This window comes from Lithobates pipiens, unplaced genomic scaffold, assembly GCF_037356315.1.
Source record: "Lithobates pipiens isolate NorthernLeopardFrog02 unplaced genomic scaffold, aLitPip1_a1.2 Scaffold_69, whole genome shotgun sequence".
Classification (NCBI taxonomy): domain Eukaryota; kingdom Metazoa; phylum Chordata; class Amphibia; order Anura; family Ranidae; genus Lithobates; species Lithobates pipiens.
The window spans coordinates 66,991-85,904 of NW_027507891.1; the positions used below are offsets into that span (position 1 = coordinate 66,991).

General features: G+C 49.6%; 1 protein-coding gene across 1 annotated transcript in view; it reads right to left on the reverse strand.

The window, feature by feature from the left end:
* Positions 1 to 18,914, reverse strand: part of LOC143959271 (uncharacterized) — a 113,540-nt gene that overhangs the window by 33,448 nt on the left and 61,178 nt on the right. The window contains exons 22-25 of the mRNA XM_077467947.1: positions 17,933 to 18,023; positions 16,820 to 17,169; positions 15,760 to 15,837; positions 14,866 to 14,956 (exon numbers count right to left, since the gene is read on the reverse strand). Coding sequence (XP_077324073.1) covers positions 14,866 to 14,956; positions 15,760 to 15,837; positions 16,820 to 17,169; positions 17,933 to 18,023 — 610 coding nt within the window. The remainder of the gene's footprint in view (positions 1 to 14,865; positions 14,957 to 15,759; positions 15,838 to 16,819; positions 17,170 to 17,932; positions 18,024 to 18,914) is intronic.

An 18,914-nucleotide genomic window follows, 5' to 3' on the forward strand; every position in this document is an offset into this window, starting at 1 on the left:
GATAAGGATGAGGACCCTGAACATTGAAGCAGGGGGATAAGGATGAGGACACTGAACATTGAAGCTCGCGGATAGGGATGAGGACACTGAACATTGAAGCTCGGGGATAGGGATGAGGACACTGTACATTGAAGCTCGGGGATAGGGATGAGGACACTGAACATTGAAGCATGGGGATAGGGATGAGGACACTGAACATTGAAGCTCGGGGATAGGGATGAGGACACTGAACATTGAAGCAGGGGGATAGGGATGAGGACACTGAACATTGAAGCAGGGGGATAGGGATGAGGACACTGAACATTGAAGCTCGGGGATAAGGATGAGGACACTGAACATTGAAGCTCGCGGATAGGGATGAGGACACTGAACATTGAAGCAGGGGGATAGGGATGAGGACACTGAACATTGAAGCTCAGGGATAAGGATGAGGACACTGAACATTGAAGCACAGGGATAAGGATGAGGACACTGAACATTTAAAGCTTGCGGATAGGGATGAGGACACTGAACATTGAAGCACAGGGATAAGGATGAGGACACTGAACATTGAAGCTTGCGGATCGGGATGAGGACACTGAACATTGAAGCATGGGGATAGGGATGAGGACACTGAACATTGAAGCACAGGGATAAGGATGAGGACACTGAACATTGAAGCTCGCGGATAGGGATGAGGACACTGAACATTGAAGCATGGGGATAAGGATGAGGACACTGAACATTGAAGCTTGCGGATAGGGATGAGGACACTGAACATTGAAGCACGGGGATAAGGATGGACACTGAACATTGAAGCTCGGGGATAAGGATGAGGACACTGAACATTGAAGCACGGGGATAAGGATGGACACTGAACATTGAAGCATGGGGATAGGGATGAGGACACTGAACATTGAAGCTTGCGGATCGGGATGAGGACACTGAACATTGAAGCATGGGGATAGGGATGAGGACACTGAACATTGAAGCACAGGGATAAGGATGAGGACACTGAACATTGAAGCTCGGGGATAGGGATGAGGACACTGAACATTGAAGCACGGGGATAAGGATGGACACTGAACATTGAAGCTCAGGGATAAGGATGAGGACACTGAACATTGAAGCACGGGGATAAGGATGGACACTGAACATTGAAGCATGGGGATAGGGATGAGGACACTGAACATTGAAGCATGTAGCTCAGGATAGGCACTACAAGTCCCAGCAATGCAAAACCTACTAGGTAACAAGGGAAGTATTAGTGTTGTAACGAACGGCCCAGTGTTTGTGTTGTGTGTAACTTCACTTCCGTAACATTATGTGATGGTTTCGCTGAACTGTATTGCCGAAACTATGTTGGAACGCACGGCGCAAGTGTTTGGAACGCATCGCGCATGCGCAGTACGCAACAACGTGGCCCGTGTTTGTGTTGTGTGTAACATCACTTCCGTAACATTATGTGATGGTTTCGCTGAACTGTATTGCCGAAACTATGTTGGAACGCACGGCGCGAGCGTTTGGAGCGCATCGCGCATGCGCAGTACGCAACAACGTCACTTCCGCACCATCCTGTGATAGGCATCAAACTGTGACACTACAGCGGCGGAGGATGGAGGGGCGGATCAGTGAGTGCGGGGTGACCGGTGGAGGGGCAGGTTCTCTGTACCATTGTTGTAAAAATAGCTGCGACTCATGCGTCACTTCCTGTGCAGGTGTTTCACTGTAACGGCTTTCCGCGGGGCTTTACTGCGCATGCGCGAGTTAGGGACTCTTGGCGAGATAACGGCCTTTGATCGCGCATGCCTCGTTCGAGAAATATTGTGCAGTGATGGGAATTCCGGATCTTGTCGCCCAGGCCAATTCTGACATTTCTCTCCTCCAATGTAAAATCCATCATTTATTGCTAGAATATGACACGGAACCCCCAAACATTATATGTGTTTTATAGCAAAGACCCCGGAGAATACAATGGCGGTCGTAGCAACTTTTTATCTCGCACGGTATTTGCGCAGCAGTTTGTGCTTTAAAAAAAAAAACAGTAAAATTAGCCCAATTTTTTTTTGCATAATGTGATAGATGAAGATACGCCGAGTAAATAGATACCCAACACGTCACGCTTCAAAATTGCACGCACTCGTGGAATGGAACCAAACTTTGGTATTTAAAAATTCCCCATAGGCGACGCTTTACATTTTTTTACTGGTTACATGTTTTGCGTTACAGAGGAGGTCTAGGGCTAGAATTATCGCTCTCGCTCTAACGTTCGCGGCGATACCTCACATGTGTGGTTTGCCCACCGTTTTCACATGTAGGCGGGACTTACGTATGCGTTCGCTTCTGCGTACGAGCTCACGGGGACAGGGGTGCTTTACATTTTTTATTTTTTTTATTGTTAATTTTACTTTTATTTTTTTAGTTTGACACTTTTATGAACAGTGAGGCGTTTTCTTGGCGCAGTGAGGCGTTTGCTGGGCGCAGTGAGGCGTTTGCTGGGCGCAGTGGCAGCGTATTTATTGGCAGAACAATGTACTGTACATGTACTCAGTGCTATACACGGGGCCCCACCCCCCTCTCCAAGCTCCACTCTATCTCCCCCCCCACCAACTCTCCGCCTCCACCAACTCTCCGCCCCCTCGAGTCCATCATTTTTCTGGACCCCGGACATACATAAGATTCGCGCATGCGCGATTCGCAGCATGCTAGTGGGGTGGGCGGGGCTGTTTCTGACGTTAAACATCTCTCCGCCCGCCCGCTCAAGAGCATAATATTTCTCGACCGCGGCCAGCTCCCACGCATGCGCGATCAAGGGTCGTGAAATCGCACATGTGCAGTAAAGCCCCGCCCTCAGCTGTTTCAGTGACGGAGCCGCACCGGAAGTGACGCGGTTTGGTTTCAGAGTCCCAGAAATCTTTACAACACCGGTTTTCTGCCTTCTGCACCTTCTGTACAACTTCCTGTCCATGTGATGTCACTTCTAGGATGATGTCACGAGTTGGTGTCAGGGTGGGACACGGGACTGGGTGTAATGTGTGCGCAGCTTCCATCAGAGGCTTCTCACACACTGTTCACCCCTCAGAGCAAGAGAATCCCCATACGTGTCATGAGAGGTCCAATGTCCCGGAGTCATATCATTTTAATGCCCATATGGGGGGTTCCGGAGGTCCTCACATCTGTATCGGGGGGTTCCGGAGGCCCTCATGTCTGTGTCAAGGGGGTTTCTGGAGGCCCTTATGTCTGTATCGGGAGGGGGTTCCGGAGGCCCTCATGATGTCTGTATCGTGGGAGGGGGGTTCCAGTGGTCCTCATGTCTGGTTCCGGGGGGAATGGGGTTCTGGTGGTCCTCATGTCTGTATTGGGGGGTTCCAGGGGTCCGCATGTCCTGTATCGGGGTGGTTCTGGAGGTTCCCGTGGTCCTTATTTCTGCATCAGGGGTTCCGCAGTCCTCATGTCTGTATGGGGGGTTCAGGTGGTTCTCATGCCTGTATCGGGGGGTTCTGGTGGTTCTCATGTCTGTATCAGGGGGGTTCCGGAGGCCCTCATGTCTGTGTCAAGGGGGTTTCCGGAGGCCCTTATGTCTGTATCAGGTGGGGGGTTCCGGAGGCCCTCATGTCTGTGTCAAGGGGGTTTCCGGAGGCCCTTATGTCTGTATCAGGGGGGGGTTCCGAAGGCCCTCATGTCTGTATCGCGGGAGGGGGGTTCCAGTGGTTCTCATGTCTGGTTCCAGGGGGAATGGGGTTCTGGTGGTCCTCATGTCTGTATTGGGGGAGTTCCAGGGGTCCGCAAGTCCTGTATCGGGGGGTTCTGGTGGTCCTTATATCTGCATCAGGGGTTCCCGCGGTCCTCATGTCTGTATCGGGGGGTTCCGGAGGCCCTCATGTCTGTATTGGGGGGTTCCGGAGGCCCTCATGTCTGTATCGGGGGTTTCCGGTGGTCCTCATGTCTGTATCGGGGGGTTCCGGAGGCCCTCATGTCTGTATCGGGGGGGTTCCGGAGGCCCTCATGTCTGTATCGGGGGTTCCGGAGGCCCTCATGTCTGTATTGGGGGGTTTCGGAGGCCCTCATGTCTGTATCGGGGGGTTGCGGAGGTCCTCATGTCTGTATCGGGGATTCTCATGGCCCTTGTGTCTGTATCGGGGGTTCCAAAGGTCCTCATATTTGTATTGGGGGTTCTGGAGGTTCTCATGTCTGTATGGGGGGGTTATGGAGGTCCTCATGTCTTTATTGGGTGTTCTGGAGGTCCACATGTCTGTATCAGGAGGGGGGCTGTTCCGGAGGCCCTCATGTCTATCTGGGGGGGGTTCGGAGGCCCTCATGTCTATCTGGGGGGGGTTCGGAGGCCCTCATGTCTATCTGGGGGGGGGGGCGGAGGCCCTCATGTCTGTTGGGGGGAGGTTCTGGTGGTTCTCATATCTGTATTGGCAGGAGTTCCAGAAGTCCTCCTGTCTGTATGGGGGAGGTTCCGGAGGCCCTCATGTCTGTATCGGGGGGGGTTCCGGAGGCTCTCATGTCTGTATCGGGGGAGGGGGTTCTGGAGGCCCTCATGTCTGTATCGGGGGGTTCCGGAGGCCCTCATGTCTGTATCGGGGGGTTCCGGAGGCCCTCATGTCTGTATCGGGGGGTTCCGGAGGCCCTCATGTCTGTATCGGGGGGTACCGGAGGCCCTCATGTCTGTATCGGTGGGTTCCGGAGGCCCTCATGTCTGTATTGGGGGGTTCCAGAGGCCCTCATGTCTGTATCGGGGGGTTCCGGAGACCCTCATGTCTGTATTGGGGGGTTCCGGAGGCCCTCATGTCTGTATCGGGGGGGTTTCGGAGGCCCTCATGTCTGTATCGGGGGGTTGCGGAGGTCCTCATGTCTGTATCGGGGATTCTCTTGGCCCTTGTGTCTGTATCGGGGGTTCCGAAGGTCCTCATATTTGTATTGGGGGTTCTGGAGGTTCTCATGTCTGTATGGGGGGGTTATGGAGGTCCTCATGTCTTTATTGGGTGTTCTGGAGGTCCACATGTCTGTATCAGGAGGGGGCTGTTCCGGAGGCCCTCATGTCTATCTGGGGGGGTCCGGAGGCCCTCATGTCTATCTGGGGGGGTCCGGAGGCCCTCATGTCTGTATTGGGGGGGGGGGGGTTCCGGAGGCCCTCATGTCTGTATTGGGGGGGGGGGGGTTCCGGAGGCCCTCATGTCTGTATCGGGGGGGTTCCGGAGACCCTCATGTCTGTATGGGGGGGGGGGGAGTTTCTGGTGGTCCTCATGTCTGTTGGGGGGGAGGTTCCGGTGGTCCTCATATCTGTATTGGCGGGGGTTCCAGAAGTCCTCATGCCTGTATCGGGGGTGTCTGTATGGGGGAGGTTCCGGTGGTCCTCATGTCTATTAGGGGGAGGTTCCGGTGGTCCTCATATCTGTATGGGGGAGGTTCCGGTGGTCCTCATGTCTGTATTGGCGGGGGTTCCAGAAGTCCTCATGTCTGTATCGGGGGTGTCTGTATGGGGGAGGTTCCGGTGGTCCTCATATCTGTATGGGGGAGGTTCCGGTGGTCCTCATGTCTGTATTGGCGGGGGTTCCAGAAGTCCTCATGTCTGTATCGGGGGTGTCTGTATAGGGGAGGTTCCGGTGGTCCTCATATCTGTATGGGGGAGGTTCCGGTGGTCCTCATATCTGTATGGGGGAGGTTCCGGTGGTCCTCATGTCTGTATGGGGGAGGTTCCGGTGGTCCTCATGTCTGTATTGGCGGGGGTTCCAGAAGTCCTCATGTCTGTATCGGGGGTGTCTGTATGGGGGAGGTTCCGGTGGTCCTCATATCTGTATGGGGGAGGTTCCGGTGGTCCTTATAACACCCAGGGAGGATATGGCAAATTTTATTTTCTTTATTTCACAGATCGGCTACAAACCCCCTGAACAAGGAGCAGAGCTGGGAAGATGTGGAGGCGTTCTGTCATCAGCCGTGACCTGGAGGGGTACGACTACTACCACCATCATCTCTTCAGAAGTAGTGCCAGCCTGTAACAATGTATCTAGATGGAGGTTCTCTTTAAAGTCTCCCCCAATGAAGGTCGGCAGCTACAAATCCTATACAAAGACTGCAGCCGCCGACTTTTATTATCAGGACACTTACCTGTCCAGGGATCCGGCGCTCTCCTCCCCCGACCCGATTCTTCAGTTGGCTTCGGGTTTAGGCGCTGACATCTTAACTAAGGGAAACCGGCCCCCCAAACTTCCGGGACCTGTGATGTGTCCAAGAAGACTGGAGGGGAGGGGGGGGGCTGCACCAATCCGACCAGAAGTGGGAGCGGGTACCTGTCAAAAACCTCCCCCCACAAGACATAAAGTGCCAGTCATTATAGAAGAGGGGAGGAGGTTGCAAACAAGCAGAACTTCCCCTTTTTTTGGGTGACGTTCTGTATATCCATATATGGTAATCGTGTGATAATATAATTAGGCGGAGCTCCTCTTTATGCGGCGTACATATGATATGTAATAATGTATGTAGGTAGTGATGGACGAACTTCCGACGGGACTGCGAACCGGAACGTTCGCGGCGGGCCCCATTGACTTCAATGGGAGGCGAACTTCGCAAACCTATAGGTCAAATTTGCAGCCAGAAAATAATTACTAGCTGTGCAAACATAGTCCCACCACATGGCCAATGACATAACACATGTATGAGGTGAATTTGGGATCGACAACTACAAGCATTCTTTTTTTATATGGGAAATTGTTGTGACAATTCAGGACTGTGCAGCGCATGAAGGCAATGGAGGAGACGGAAGGTCAGGGACCAGGGTAGGCAAAGAAGAGGGTGCAGGAGATGATCACCAGCAGCGTGACATACAGCAATGACACCTGCACCGTGATAGAGTCATCTGACACCAGCACCGTGATAGAGAGCACTGACATCAGCAGCGTGATATACAGCACTGACAGCAGCACCGTGATAGAGAGCACTGACATCAGCAGCGTGACATAAAGCACTCACACCAGCACCGTGACAGAGAGCACTGACATCAGCACCGTGGTATACAGCACTGACACCTGCACCGTAAGCAGCCCCAGGAGGAAGTCAGCATAGCACAGGGATGGTGGGAGCCCCTCATAATGAGCATAGCACAGGGATGGTGGGAGCCCCTCATAATAAGCAGCCCCAGGAGTAAGTCAGCACAGCACAGGGATGGTGGGAGCCCCTCATAATGAGCATAGCACATGGATGGTGGGAGCCCCTCAAAATATGCACAGCAGAGGTACAGCCCCAGGAGGAAGTCAGCACAGCACAGGGATGGTCGGAGCCCCTCATAATATGCACAGCAGAGGTACAGCCCCAGGAGGATGTCAGCACAGCACAGGGATGGTGGGAGCCCCTCATAATATGCACAGCAGAGGTACAGTCCCAGGAGGATGTCAGCACAGCACAGGGATGGTGGGAGCCCCTCATAATATGCACAGCAGAGGTACAGCCCCAGGAGGATGTCAGCACAGCACAGGGATGGTGGGAGCCCCTCATAATAAGCAGCCCCAGTAGAAATATGACACCGCTCAACCTCTTCAAAGAGGAGGGTACGGGCATATAGTACGATGTGCTTTTTTTGGACAAGGAAGTGAGCCAAATGAAGAAAGAAGGTCTCTGTGCTCGATTAAAAAAATTGTTTATAGACATATACATGGTCTACTGGTCACATGTGTTGAATTCCTCCGAGATCCATGCCTCATTCATTTCTATAAATGTGAGGTAGTTAACACTGTCGTGAGCTAGGCGAGTACGCTTATCGGTCACGATCCCCCCTGCTGCGCTGAACGTCCTTTCGGACAGGACACTGGACGAGGGGCAAGCCAACAGTTCCATTGCAAATTGGGCAAGCTCTGGCCAGAGGTCAAGCCTGCCCACCCAGTAGTCCAGGGGTTCATCACTCCTCAAGAGCGTCCACATCGGCCATTAACCCGATGTAGTCGGACACCTGACGGTCTAGGCGTTCCCTGATGCTGGATCCGGATGACACCTGTCGATGGGTCGGCTGAAAGAATGACCTCATATCCGAAGTCACCAACACATCTTCAAACCGCCCTCTTCTTGCAGGCGCTGTTGGATTGGTACCCGCAACTCCTTCTCTGGGAGTGGGAATTGCTCCTCTGCCAGCGCACGCAAAGGCAGAATGCAGAATTTCTCGAAGCAAGGCCTGGAAGTGCTGCATTCTGACAGGCCTCTGCGACAGCGGTAACATTTCCGCCATTTTGTGTTTGTACCGGGGGTCTAAGTACGTTGCCACCCAGTACTGGTCCTTGACCCTTATGCTTTTTATACGGGGGTCCCTATTAAAACACTGGAGCATGAAGGCCCTCATTTGCACTAAACTGGAAGCGGTGTGGTGGCCTGGCTCCTGCTCATCATCCAGGATAATGTCGTCCTCTTTATTCTCCTCTCCCCATCCACGCACAACAGGGATCCCAAAAAGGTTTAAAGCATGCTCTTCTTGCTCCTCCTCATCCGCCCCGGCACCATCCTCCTCTGACTCCTCTTCAGACTCCTGTTGTTGACTTGTCTCAGATAGAGTAGCCCCCCCTGGGAATTCATCCAGCATTGCGACTTCCTCATCTTCCCGCTCCTGCTCCTCCACAGCTTGATCAATGACACGACGCAATACACGCTCCATAAAGAAGGCATAAGGTACCATGTCACTGATGGCGCCATGGCTGCGACTGACCAGTTTGGTGATCTCCTTAAATGGCCGCAGAAGTCTGCATGCGTCGCGCATGAGCAGCCACTGGCGCGGTGAAAAAACCCCCAGCTCCCCAGAACCGTTTCTGCCGCAGAGTTCATACAGGTAGACGTTAACTGCACGTTTCTGCTGGAGCAGCCTATCAAGCATATAGAAGGTTGAGTTCCATCGCGTCGGGCAATCGCAAATAAGACGTCTGACCGGCAGATTGTTTCGCCGCTGAATGTCAGCAAGGCGAGCCATGGCCGTGTAAGATCTTATGAAATGGGCTGAGATTTTCCTTGCCTGTCGCAAGATGTCCTGGACCCCAGGGTATTTGACAAGGAATCGCTGCACGACCAAGTTTAAGACGTGTGCCATGCATGGCATGTGCGTGATTTTGCCCTGTTTCAATGCGCTAAGCAGATTGGCACCGTTGTCACACACCACTTTACCAACTGTCAAATTGAGCGGTGTTAGCCACTGATCTGCCTGTGAACACAAAGCTGAAAGGAGTGCCGGGCCAGTGTGGCTCTTGGCTTCCAGGCACAACAGACGCAGCACGGCATGGCAACGTCTCACCTGGCATGTGGAATAGGTTCTGGGGAGCTTGGGCGGTGCAGCGGAAGAGACGCTAGCAGCGGAAAAGGAGGAGGCAGCTGAGGAGGAGAGGGAGGAGGATGGAGTAGGAGGAGGAGGAGAAGAAGAGTCAGGCCTTCATGCAATCCGTGGCGGTAAAACCAAATCTACGCGGGTGCCACGGGTTACATGCTTGACGGCCGTCAGAAGGTTCACCCAGTGGGCAGTAAAAGTGATATACCTTCCCTGCCCGTGTTTGCTAGACCACGTGTCTGTGGTCAGATGTATCTTGGCACCGACACTGTGTGCCAGAGATACATTCACTTGCCGCTGAACATGGCCATATAGCTCTGGGATGCCCTTCTCTGAGAAATACTTCCTTCCTGGGACCTTCCATTGTGGTGTTCCAATGGCCACAAATTTGCGAAAGGCCTCCGAGTCCACCAGTTTATATGGCAGTAGTTGGCGGGCTATGAGTTCTGACAAGCCAGCCGTCAACCGTTGGGCAAGAGGGTTATCCGGCGTCATCATTTTTTTACGCTCGAACATTAGGCCCACGGAAGCCTGCCTTTTTGCAGAAAAATGTGAGCTTGGCGTGATGGAAGGTGGAGTGGAGGACAATTGTGAGGAGAGAGGAGAAGGAGAAGTAGAAGACAAGGCTGGACGGTGAGAGCCTGGAGTGTGGCTTTGTGTGTTCCGTTGCTCCCACTCGGCTCGGTGATGGCTGCTCATGTGCCTTCTTAAGGCGGTCGTCCCTAGGTGAGTGTTGGGCTTACCGCGACTAATGCGTTGACTGCAAAGATTGCAGATGGCAACGCTATTGTCAGCAGCGGACACATTAAAAAAAGCCCACACTGCGGAGCCATGTGCCGGTGTCCTGGGAGCGCCAGATGTGACCGTACATGGTCGATGACTCGCTCCTGATACATTTGCAGTCTGCTTTGTCCCTCCTGTGCAATGTAAGTTATTCCTGCTTCTCCTCCCTATCTGCTGGTCCATATCTCCCTCTGAACTCCCCTCCTCTTCCTCTCTTGTGGGCACCCACGTGACATCACTAGACACGTCATCATCAACGTCACCTTCCCCACCGCTATAAGTAGAGATCTCGGAGTAGGCAGCAACACCGGGGACCAACCTCCTCCTTGGGCTGATCTGGGTACTGTCGTCAGACTGCTGAGTAGCGGTTCTTGCTACCTCCTCTTCCTTATCCAATGCCAAGAGTGGCTGCGCATCAGAAATGTCTCGATATGGATCGGAAAATAATTCCTGTGACTCAAGCGGAAGGTATGTGGTGGTGGTGGTGTTGTTGGTGGTAGTGTCTTTGGGGGTGCACATAGCAAAGAGTGAAGAAGAGGGTGCAGATCGAGAGGATGAGGAGGGTACAGAAGAGTAAGGCTGAGTGAGCCACTCACCCAAGTCTGGTGCGTCCTTTAAAGTAATTGAACGTACCTTCTGCAACTTCCCACTTTGGCTCAAGACTGTTGCTCCTGCCCTACCCCTACCACCCCTGCGGAAGGGCCTGCCTCTTCCTCTGCCTGTCGTTTTTTAAATGACCCTGTGACAAAACTCTTAAGCCCCGTACACACGAGAGGACTTATGTCCGACAGACTTCCAAAGGAGTTCCGTCGGAGTTCTGCTGGAATTCCGACGGAGTTCTGACAGACTTTTCGGCTGAGCGGACTTGGCCACACACGATCACACTAAACTCCGACGGATTCGAACGTGATGACGTACGACTCGGCTCGAATAAGGAAGTTCATAGCCAGTAGCCAATAGCTGCCCTAGCGTCGGTTTTAGTCCGTCGGAGTAGCATACACACGAGCGGATTTTTCGAAGGGGACCGGGTCCGGCGGAGTTCCTTCGGAAAAATTTGAAGCATGTTCCATATTCTAAAGTCCTTCGGACTTTGGCGAGTCAAAAGTCCGTTGCAGCCCACACACGATCGGATAGTCTGACGGACTCAGTCCTTCGGACTTTGGATGTTGAAAAGTCCGCTCGTGTGTACGTGGCATTAGTCCCTATACCGATGAAGGACTGCTGCAGTATAGGGCAGCGGTCAGCAGTGGTGCACCTCAACCCTATGTATTGTGGACCGATACCGGTCCTTACAGAACAGCAGATTGTACCTCACTTAACCCTATGTACTGTAGCACCCTACACCAAGTTACCAGTCCTTATAAGGACCTTTGTGGACCAAGTAGGTTGTGTGTGACTGATTAGCAGACTGTACGTCAGTCCCTATACCAATGAAGGACTGCTGCAGTATAGGGCAGCGGTCAGCAGTGGTGCACCTCAACCCTATCTATTGTGGACCGATACCGGTCCTTACAGAACGGCAGACTGTACCTCACTCAACCCTATGTACTGTAGCACCCTACACAGACCAAGTTACCAGTCCTGATAAAGAACTTTGTGGAACAAGTGAGTTGTGAATGATTAGCAGACTGCAGCAGAAGGGCAGCAGTCAAGTATAATATTCTTTCTATATTTGGAAGAAAGAATATTATACGTGTACAAGCCTATTACCATACCACTGATACCAGTCCTGAAAAGAACCTTTGTGGAACTAATAGTAACAGCAACTCTTTAAACTGACCCTCACTGCCTCACACACTGCTTCCTTCCTGTCCCTATACAAACTGGCAAAACAGAGGAGACTGGAACAATTACTGGTTACTCGAATAGCACTTTTGTGGACCTGATAGTAACAGCTAATGATGATGATGATGATGACTAATCTGGCTGTCCCTACAGCAGACACACCGTCCTTTCCCTTTCTCTAAACTGACCAAAGACACTCAGGCTGCTGCAACAATCAGTAGCACAGCAAACCTATATACACCTAACACCTATACCAGTCCTGAAAAGAACTTTTGTGTACCAAATAGCTAGTGGTTTATCTCTCCCTGCTCCAAACAGCAACCTTTCCCTATAGTGACAGAAGAAAGAATGTAAAATGGCCGCCGGATCGGGTGTATTTATAAGTTAGGGGGAATGTCCAAGTGTCCATGTGCTGTAATGTCTCAATTGGCTGTCCTGTACCCCATGATGGATGTGTCATCAGGTCAAAGTTCCTTTACACAGTAAAAACACGGAAGTCCGCCGGGCGAACGGCGCCAATAGTCCGCCGAACTGGCGGACCGCGAACAGCCGAAATTCGCCGTGAAACGACCGCCGGGCGAACTGTTCGGCCATCCCTAGTCCTGTACCCCATGATGGATGTGTCATCATAGGTCAAAGTTCTTTTACACAGTAAACGCGGAAGTCCCCCAGGCGAACTGCGCCAATAGTCCGCCAAACGGGTGGACCACGAACAACCGAAATTCGCAGCGAAACGACCGCCGGGCGAACTGTTCGGCCATCACTAGTCAGGAACAGATAATCAGACAATAGGTGACCCAATTACCAATTAACCATGGGTCAGACATGCTTAGCAGAAAACACATAACACCTTAATAAACAGACAATAGCAGGAGACCAGAAGCTCCAGGTGGCTTGCTGACTATATTATCATCTTCTATGAGTCTCTCAGTCTGAAAAGGTGGAATTCATTTCTCTTCATATATTTCTTGAGGGATATTATAGATAAACATTATTGTCCCATTTAAAGTAATCCAAACCACATTCTCAGTGTCCATTAAGTAGTTGTCCATCATTTTCTTGGTCATCCTGTGCCCATAATAGACACTGGGTACCTTACACATAAGAGGGGCCTGAGGAGCTGAGACAGGGGTTTCCCAGCCTCTCCAAGGTAAGCTGGGTTCCACGGGCCCTCCGTCCAATGTGACACCCATTACAGGAACTACTGCCTGCTGACCACCCCATGCTCCTTGCTTGGACATACACATTATTTTTTTTAACTGCGGATTGAAAAATATACCCCTGCAGCGCTGCAGGCACTGACATATGTATTCTGAGAACAGCATCCTGCTGCTCTCACAATACACAACAAACACACCTAACCAGAAAGGACTTTACTGATACCAGAAAGGAATGATTACACAATGTAATTATATTTAAATTTTTATTAAATCATTGATAAAAACAGAGTTTACAGTATCTTCTGCCACACATCCACCCACTCTTCTAATGTTGGGCATACATGTAATGTTCTTGTGTATGCAGAGCACTTTTGTATATAATTTGGTCTGAAGTTACGTTTGGACCAATGAGAGCTCAGAGGCGGCTCTAGATTTTGTGAGGCCTTAGGCAAAAATTAGACGTGAGGCCCCACTCACTCCCATAATAGGAAAAATAATTCAAGTGATGGAAATTAACTGTATTAGGAGGGTACAGTATAGGGGGGTGGACAGTACAGGGGGAAAAGAAAGAAGGAAAGAAAGAAAGAAAGAAAGAAAGAAAGAAGGAAAGAAGGAAAGAAAGAAGGAAGGAAAGAAAGAAAGAAGGAAAGTGTGATCCAGAGGAAGGCGAAAAACCCCAGCAAAGCATGAGCTACATACAGTAGGGGAGAAAATTCCTTCCTGATCCCTCGAGAGGCGATCGGCTACTCCCTGGATCAATGTCAGTACTGTACCCAGTTATATTAAATATATATATATGTGTAAATTTAGGAAAGAATCCAGGCAAAGCAAACTTTGAATAGAGAAAACATCAAAGCTGCGCTAAAAGTGATAGCAGTAAGCACACCAACAGATATAAATTTGGTCACAACAACTAATATATAAAAGGTTCACAGAGCGTGATGGCGTCACAAATTTATACTCTACCCTACGCATTTTGCTGCATCTTCCCCCAAAGATGCTTTTATAGCAAGATGCGCAGGGTGGAGTCTAAGTCCCCTCTACTGGGACCGCCCGTGATTCACTGATGTGCTGTTTTTACATCTTTTACATCTCTGCCATCACAGATTTATACGCCACAATACATGTTTATCATTCTCCCGAAGATGCTATTTGTAGGGGAAAGCATAGGGTGGAATCTAAGTTTGTAAAAACAGTTTAAAAAGTAGTAAAAACAGCACATGTGTTTTGCTACACATAGCATCTTTCCCCCAAAAGATGCTATTTGTCACAAATTTAGACTCCGCCCTATATGTTTTGCCACATATACAGTGGTATCTTGCAGCAGCTTCTCCTTTTCCCCTTTCACGTTCTCTTGCTCATTCTTCTGCTCTTCTTTACATCCGTGATGGAATCTATTAACAAAAAAAAAAGAAAAAGGAAGTTAGGTTGATGTACATATTTTAAAGTGGAATTACATTCAAAACTTTGTTTCTCGGTTGGTTTCCTATCAGGTGTGGAGGGGGCATCTCCTAATAGAAACGCAACGGACAAATGAAGCAGCATTATTACTTTGGGATAGAACAGGGAAGGCTTAAATCCCCCTATTAAGTCTCTGCTAGGTAGATTTCCCTTTACTTCCTGGATTGCGGATGCAACAGGAAGTGAGAAGAAATCTCCCTACAGTGAGGGGAATTCCCATCTTAGACTGTAGTTCCCAGATCATTGGGAGATCCCCCTTGGCACTTGTTCTCGTGGTAACTCTATAATTTAGGATTGTCTCCAGAACAAATAAAGGGGGAATCTCCCCAGCGGGGACACAGACTGCAATAAAAACTGGGCAGGGGATCTAATTCCAGCTTCCGGTTAGAGGATACTTACTTCTGTGATCTTCTCTCTCACGGATGGTTTGATGTTGGATAGGTTTTTGTTCTGGATTCCTTCCTCCTGCTCCTCTGCTATGACAAGAATGCTGTAAGAGAAATTGTAATGTTAAATATTTAGTTTTGCTGAAAATTTGGGATTGAAGTGAACTAAAACAGAAAATAGTACAAAAACTTTACATTTTACTAAAATAAAGCCCATAAAATCTTCTTTTTATTTCCTTAAACCTCCCCCTCCTCAAGGCGGAGGTCCGCCCACCGCTGCTTTTGCTGGGGGGAAAGAGTACAATGAGCGGAAGTTCCACTTTTGGGTGGAGCTCCGCTTTAAGTGCATGTCTAGCCAAAACTTTTCTTTGAGTTGAATAGAGTAGGTAAGGGTTGGATCCCCTATTCAGTTTCTTTTTTTTTGGGCTATCTGTGTCCTGTTAGGGAGATTTCCTTTTACTTCCCATCTTGGTGATGCTTCAAGGAATGAGGACAAATCTCTCTAAAGTGAGGAGAATTCTCATCTTGGACAGATGTCACCACATTGTCCCCATTGGAAGATTCTCCCTCACCTCTTGCTGTCATGGCAAGTCTAAAATTCAGGATTCCCCCTTACTTTGTGTCTTATTGACAATGGTCACCAGGACATGGACAGGAAAGAATCAAATAAATACTTGGCAGAGGGTCTAACACATTCTTAGGCTATCCCAACTAAAAATGAGTTTTGCCTTTACATATGCTTTGAAATAGAAGGTTACGTCTAGTGAGAGGGGTCTCCGGAGCATCATCATCCAAAAATACTCAATGCTCAATGCTTTGTTTTTTTTTAATCTAATGTAATATCTCCGCTTTCTAACCCCCCCCCCCTCCCCCCCCAAAGATTTCCACTATAAATAAGACTACTTACGAATTCCGTCTTTGTCCAGTGCAAGGGGCGCCAATCTTGTTGATCATCTTGTGGGCGATCACTCTCTGCATTAGTTTCCTGATGATGAAGATAGAAAGGTATATGAGATATCGGCTCTACACAGAAGAATATAACGGCTTCCAAACATTTCTGCTTAGTATGAGTTGGAAATGTTTTTTTATGTTACAATTATATTTATTTATTGATTTTTATGGATTTCCATAATTCCAGTTTTGTGATTTGAGTATTATGAAAGTCAGAGGGGCATGAAAAAGACCCCCAAATATTTCCGTAATCTATACCCGGGGATGTCTACAGGGGAGTATTTACAACTCATGGGGCCCTCACCGGGCAATAGGAGATTATGGGGCCCCCGGGCAATAGGAGATTATGGGGCCACCGGGCAATAGGGGATTATGGGCCCCCAGGCAATAGGAGATTATGGGGCCTCCGGGCAATAGGGGATTATGGGCCCCCAGGCAATAGGAGATTATGGGGCCCCCGGGCAACAGGAGATTATGGGCTCCCAGGCAATAGGGGATTATGGGGACCCCAGGCAATAGGATATTATGGGGACCCCGGGCAATAGGAGAAAATGATGGGGCCCCCGGGCAATAGGAGTTTATGGGGCACCCGGGCAATAGGAGATTATGGGGCCCCTAGGCAATAGGAGATTATGGAGCCCCTAGGAAATAGATTATGACCACACAGTACACACATATACAGTATACACACACAGAACACACACACACTTAATAGGTATTGGAGAGATGGGGCAGCTATAATCTTGGAATCTTTAAAAAAACACAGATTTTTACATTCTGTTCCTGGTTTTATTGAGGCTGGCAACCCTGATGGGGCCCCTTGGTGACATGGGGCCCTCGGGCAGTGCCCGAATGGTCAGTCTGCCTCTGGGTGTCTATAAGACATGTGGATGAACTAGTAACATATTTTCCTACTGAAGTGTAATCCTCCATGAAGGCAATGTGACGGCTTCTATTGCCATTTATGTATTCTATATGGTCTAAAAATGTATTTAGAAAGAAAAATGTGTACTTACCTCTTCTCCTCTGGGTCCTCGGTGTCTGTCATCTTTTCATAGAGTTTCACCCTCTGTATTCTATCCCTCATCGCTTTAACCTTCCGTTCATTCTTTTTCTTCCACTCCACTTCTTCCTCCACTTTCCTTTTCTCCTCTTCAGTGAAGGTGTTTGTCTTCTCCTCCATTTGCTCCCCCACCCCCATCTTCTTCTCTTCCATTTCCCCTTCCCTTTCCCTTTCCCCCTTTTCCCATGTCTTCTTCTCCATTTGCTCCCCCACCCCCATCTTCTCTTCCATTTCCCCTTCCCTTTTCCCCTTTTCCCATGTCTTCTTCTGCCGGGCTGCTCCCTTCAGTTCCAGGCAGAGAGTCTATAAAGGAAAGGAAAAAAAAACTTGGCTTAATATACAGATTTTAAAGTGGAACTGAATTAAAAACTTTGTCTCTTGGTTGGCCGTTGGGTTTCCTATCAGGTGTGCAGGAGGCGCGCCAACTCTTAATAGGAACCCAACGGCCAACTGAGAGGCCGGGTTCACACTGGAGATTGGCAGCGGCTCACAGCAGGAGTCCGGTACGTCTCCATTCAATGCTTCAGGCCTGGTTTCAGCCCGAATTTTGGGCTGAATTTGGGCCTGAAATGGACCAAAACACGCAAAGGACTCCTGTGCAATTGGCACCGGAGCCGCTGCGGATGTGTGTGAACCGGCTCCATAGAGAGCCGGGCACAATCTCCTGCTATTGTGAATGGGATGCGGTGAAAGCCACATTCCATTCGCAATAGCGTGAACCCAACGTGAATCAGCATGGTTTAATAATTGTGGATAAAGTAGGGAAGGCTTAACACCCTATCAAGTTGGGGTTTTTTTTGTGCAGTCTAGTCCCTGCTAGGGAGATTTCTCTTTACTTCCTGAATTGGAGATGCAACAGGAAGTGAGAAGAAATCTCATTACAGTGAGGAAAATTCCCATTTTAGAGAACATTGGATGATCCACCTTCAACTCTTCTCATGATAAATCTACAAATTTAGGATTGTCTCCAGAACAAATAAAGGGGGAATCTCCCCAGCGGGGACACAGACTGCAATAAAAACTGGGCAGGGGATCTAATTTCAGCTTCCGGTTAGAGGATACTTACTTCTGTGATCTTCTCTCTCACGGATGGTTTGATGTTGGATAGGTTTTTGTTCTGGATTCCTTCCTCCTGCTCCTCTGCTATGACAAGAATGCTGTAAGAGAAATTGTAATGTAAAATATTTAGTTTTGCGGAAAATTTGGGATTGAAGTGAACTAAAACAGAAAATAGTACATAAACTTTACATTTTACTAAAATAAAGCCCATAAAATCTTCTTTTTATTTCCTTAAACCTCCCCCTCCTCAAGGCGGAGGTCCGCCCACCGCTGCAAAAATGAAGAGCCAGCAGCTGCACATACTGCACTTGTTGACTTTTAATAGTAAGACACTTCCGTGTCCTGGAGTCCAGCGATGTCGGCACCGCAGATGTTTCCATGTGGGTGTGTGCCGCCTCCATTGCAACTAAGGGAACCGGGCAGTGTAGCCTTACGGATTCACGCTGGGAACCCTAGTGCGCATGCGCAAGGCTCCGCTCTTCTCTCCTACTGGCCCGGCGGCCGGGGAAGGAGGAGGGAGCCCTATCGGTGATGCAAATATCCATGGCTGAGGCTCCCGGAAGTGGGGACAGGATACCTGTGACAGACAGATTTCCTGCTCCCCCTCCCCCCTGAAAGGTGCCAAATGTGGCACCGGAGGGGGGAAAGAGTACAATGAGAGGAAGTTCCACTTTTGGGTGGAGCTCCGCTTTAAGTGCATGTCTAGCCAAAACTTTTCTTTGAGTTGAATAGAGTAGGTAAGAGTTGGATCCCCTATTCAGTTTCTTTTTTTTTGGGCTATCTGTGTCCTATTAGGGAGATTTCCTTTTACTTCCCATCTTGGTGATGCTTCAAGGAATGAGGACAAATCTCTCTAAAGTGAGGAGAATTCTCATCTTGGACAGATGTCACCACATTGTCCCCATTGGAAGATTCTCCCTCACCTCTTGCTGTCATGGCAAGTCTAAAATTCAGGATTCCCCCTTACTTTGTGTCTTATTGACAATGGT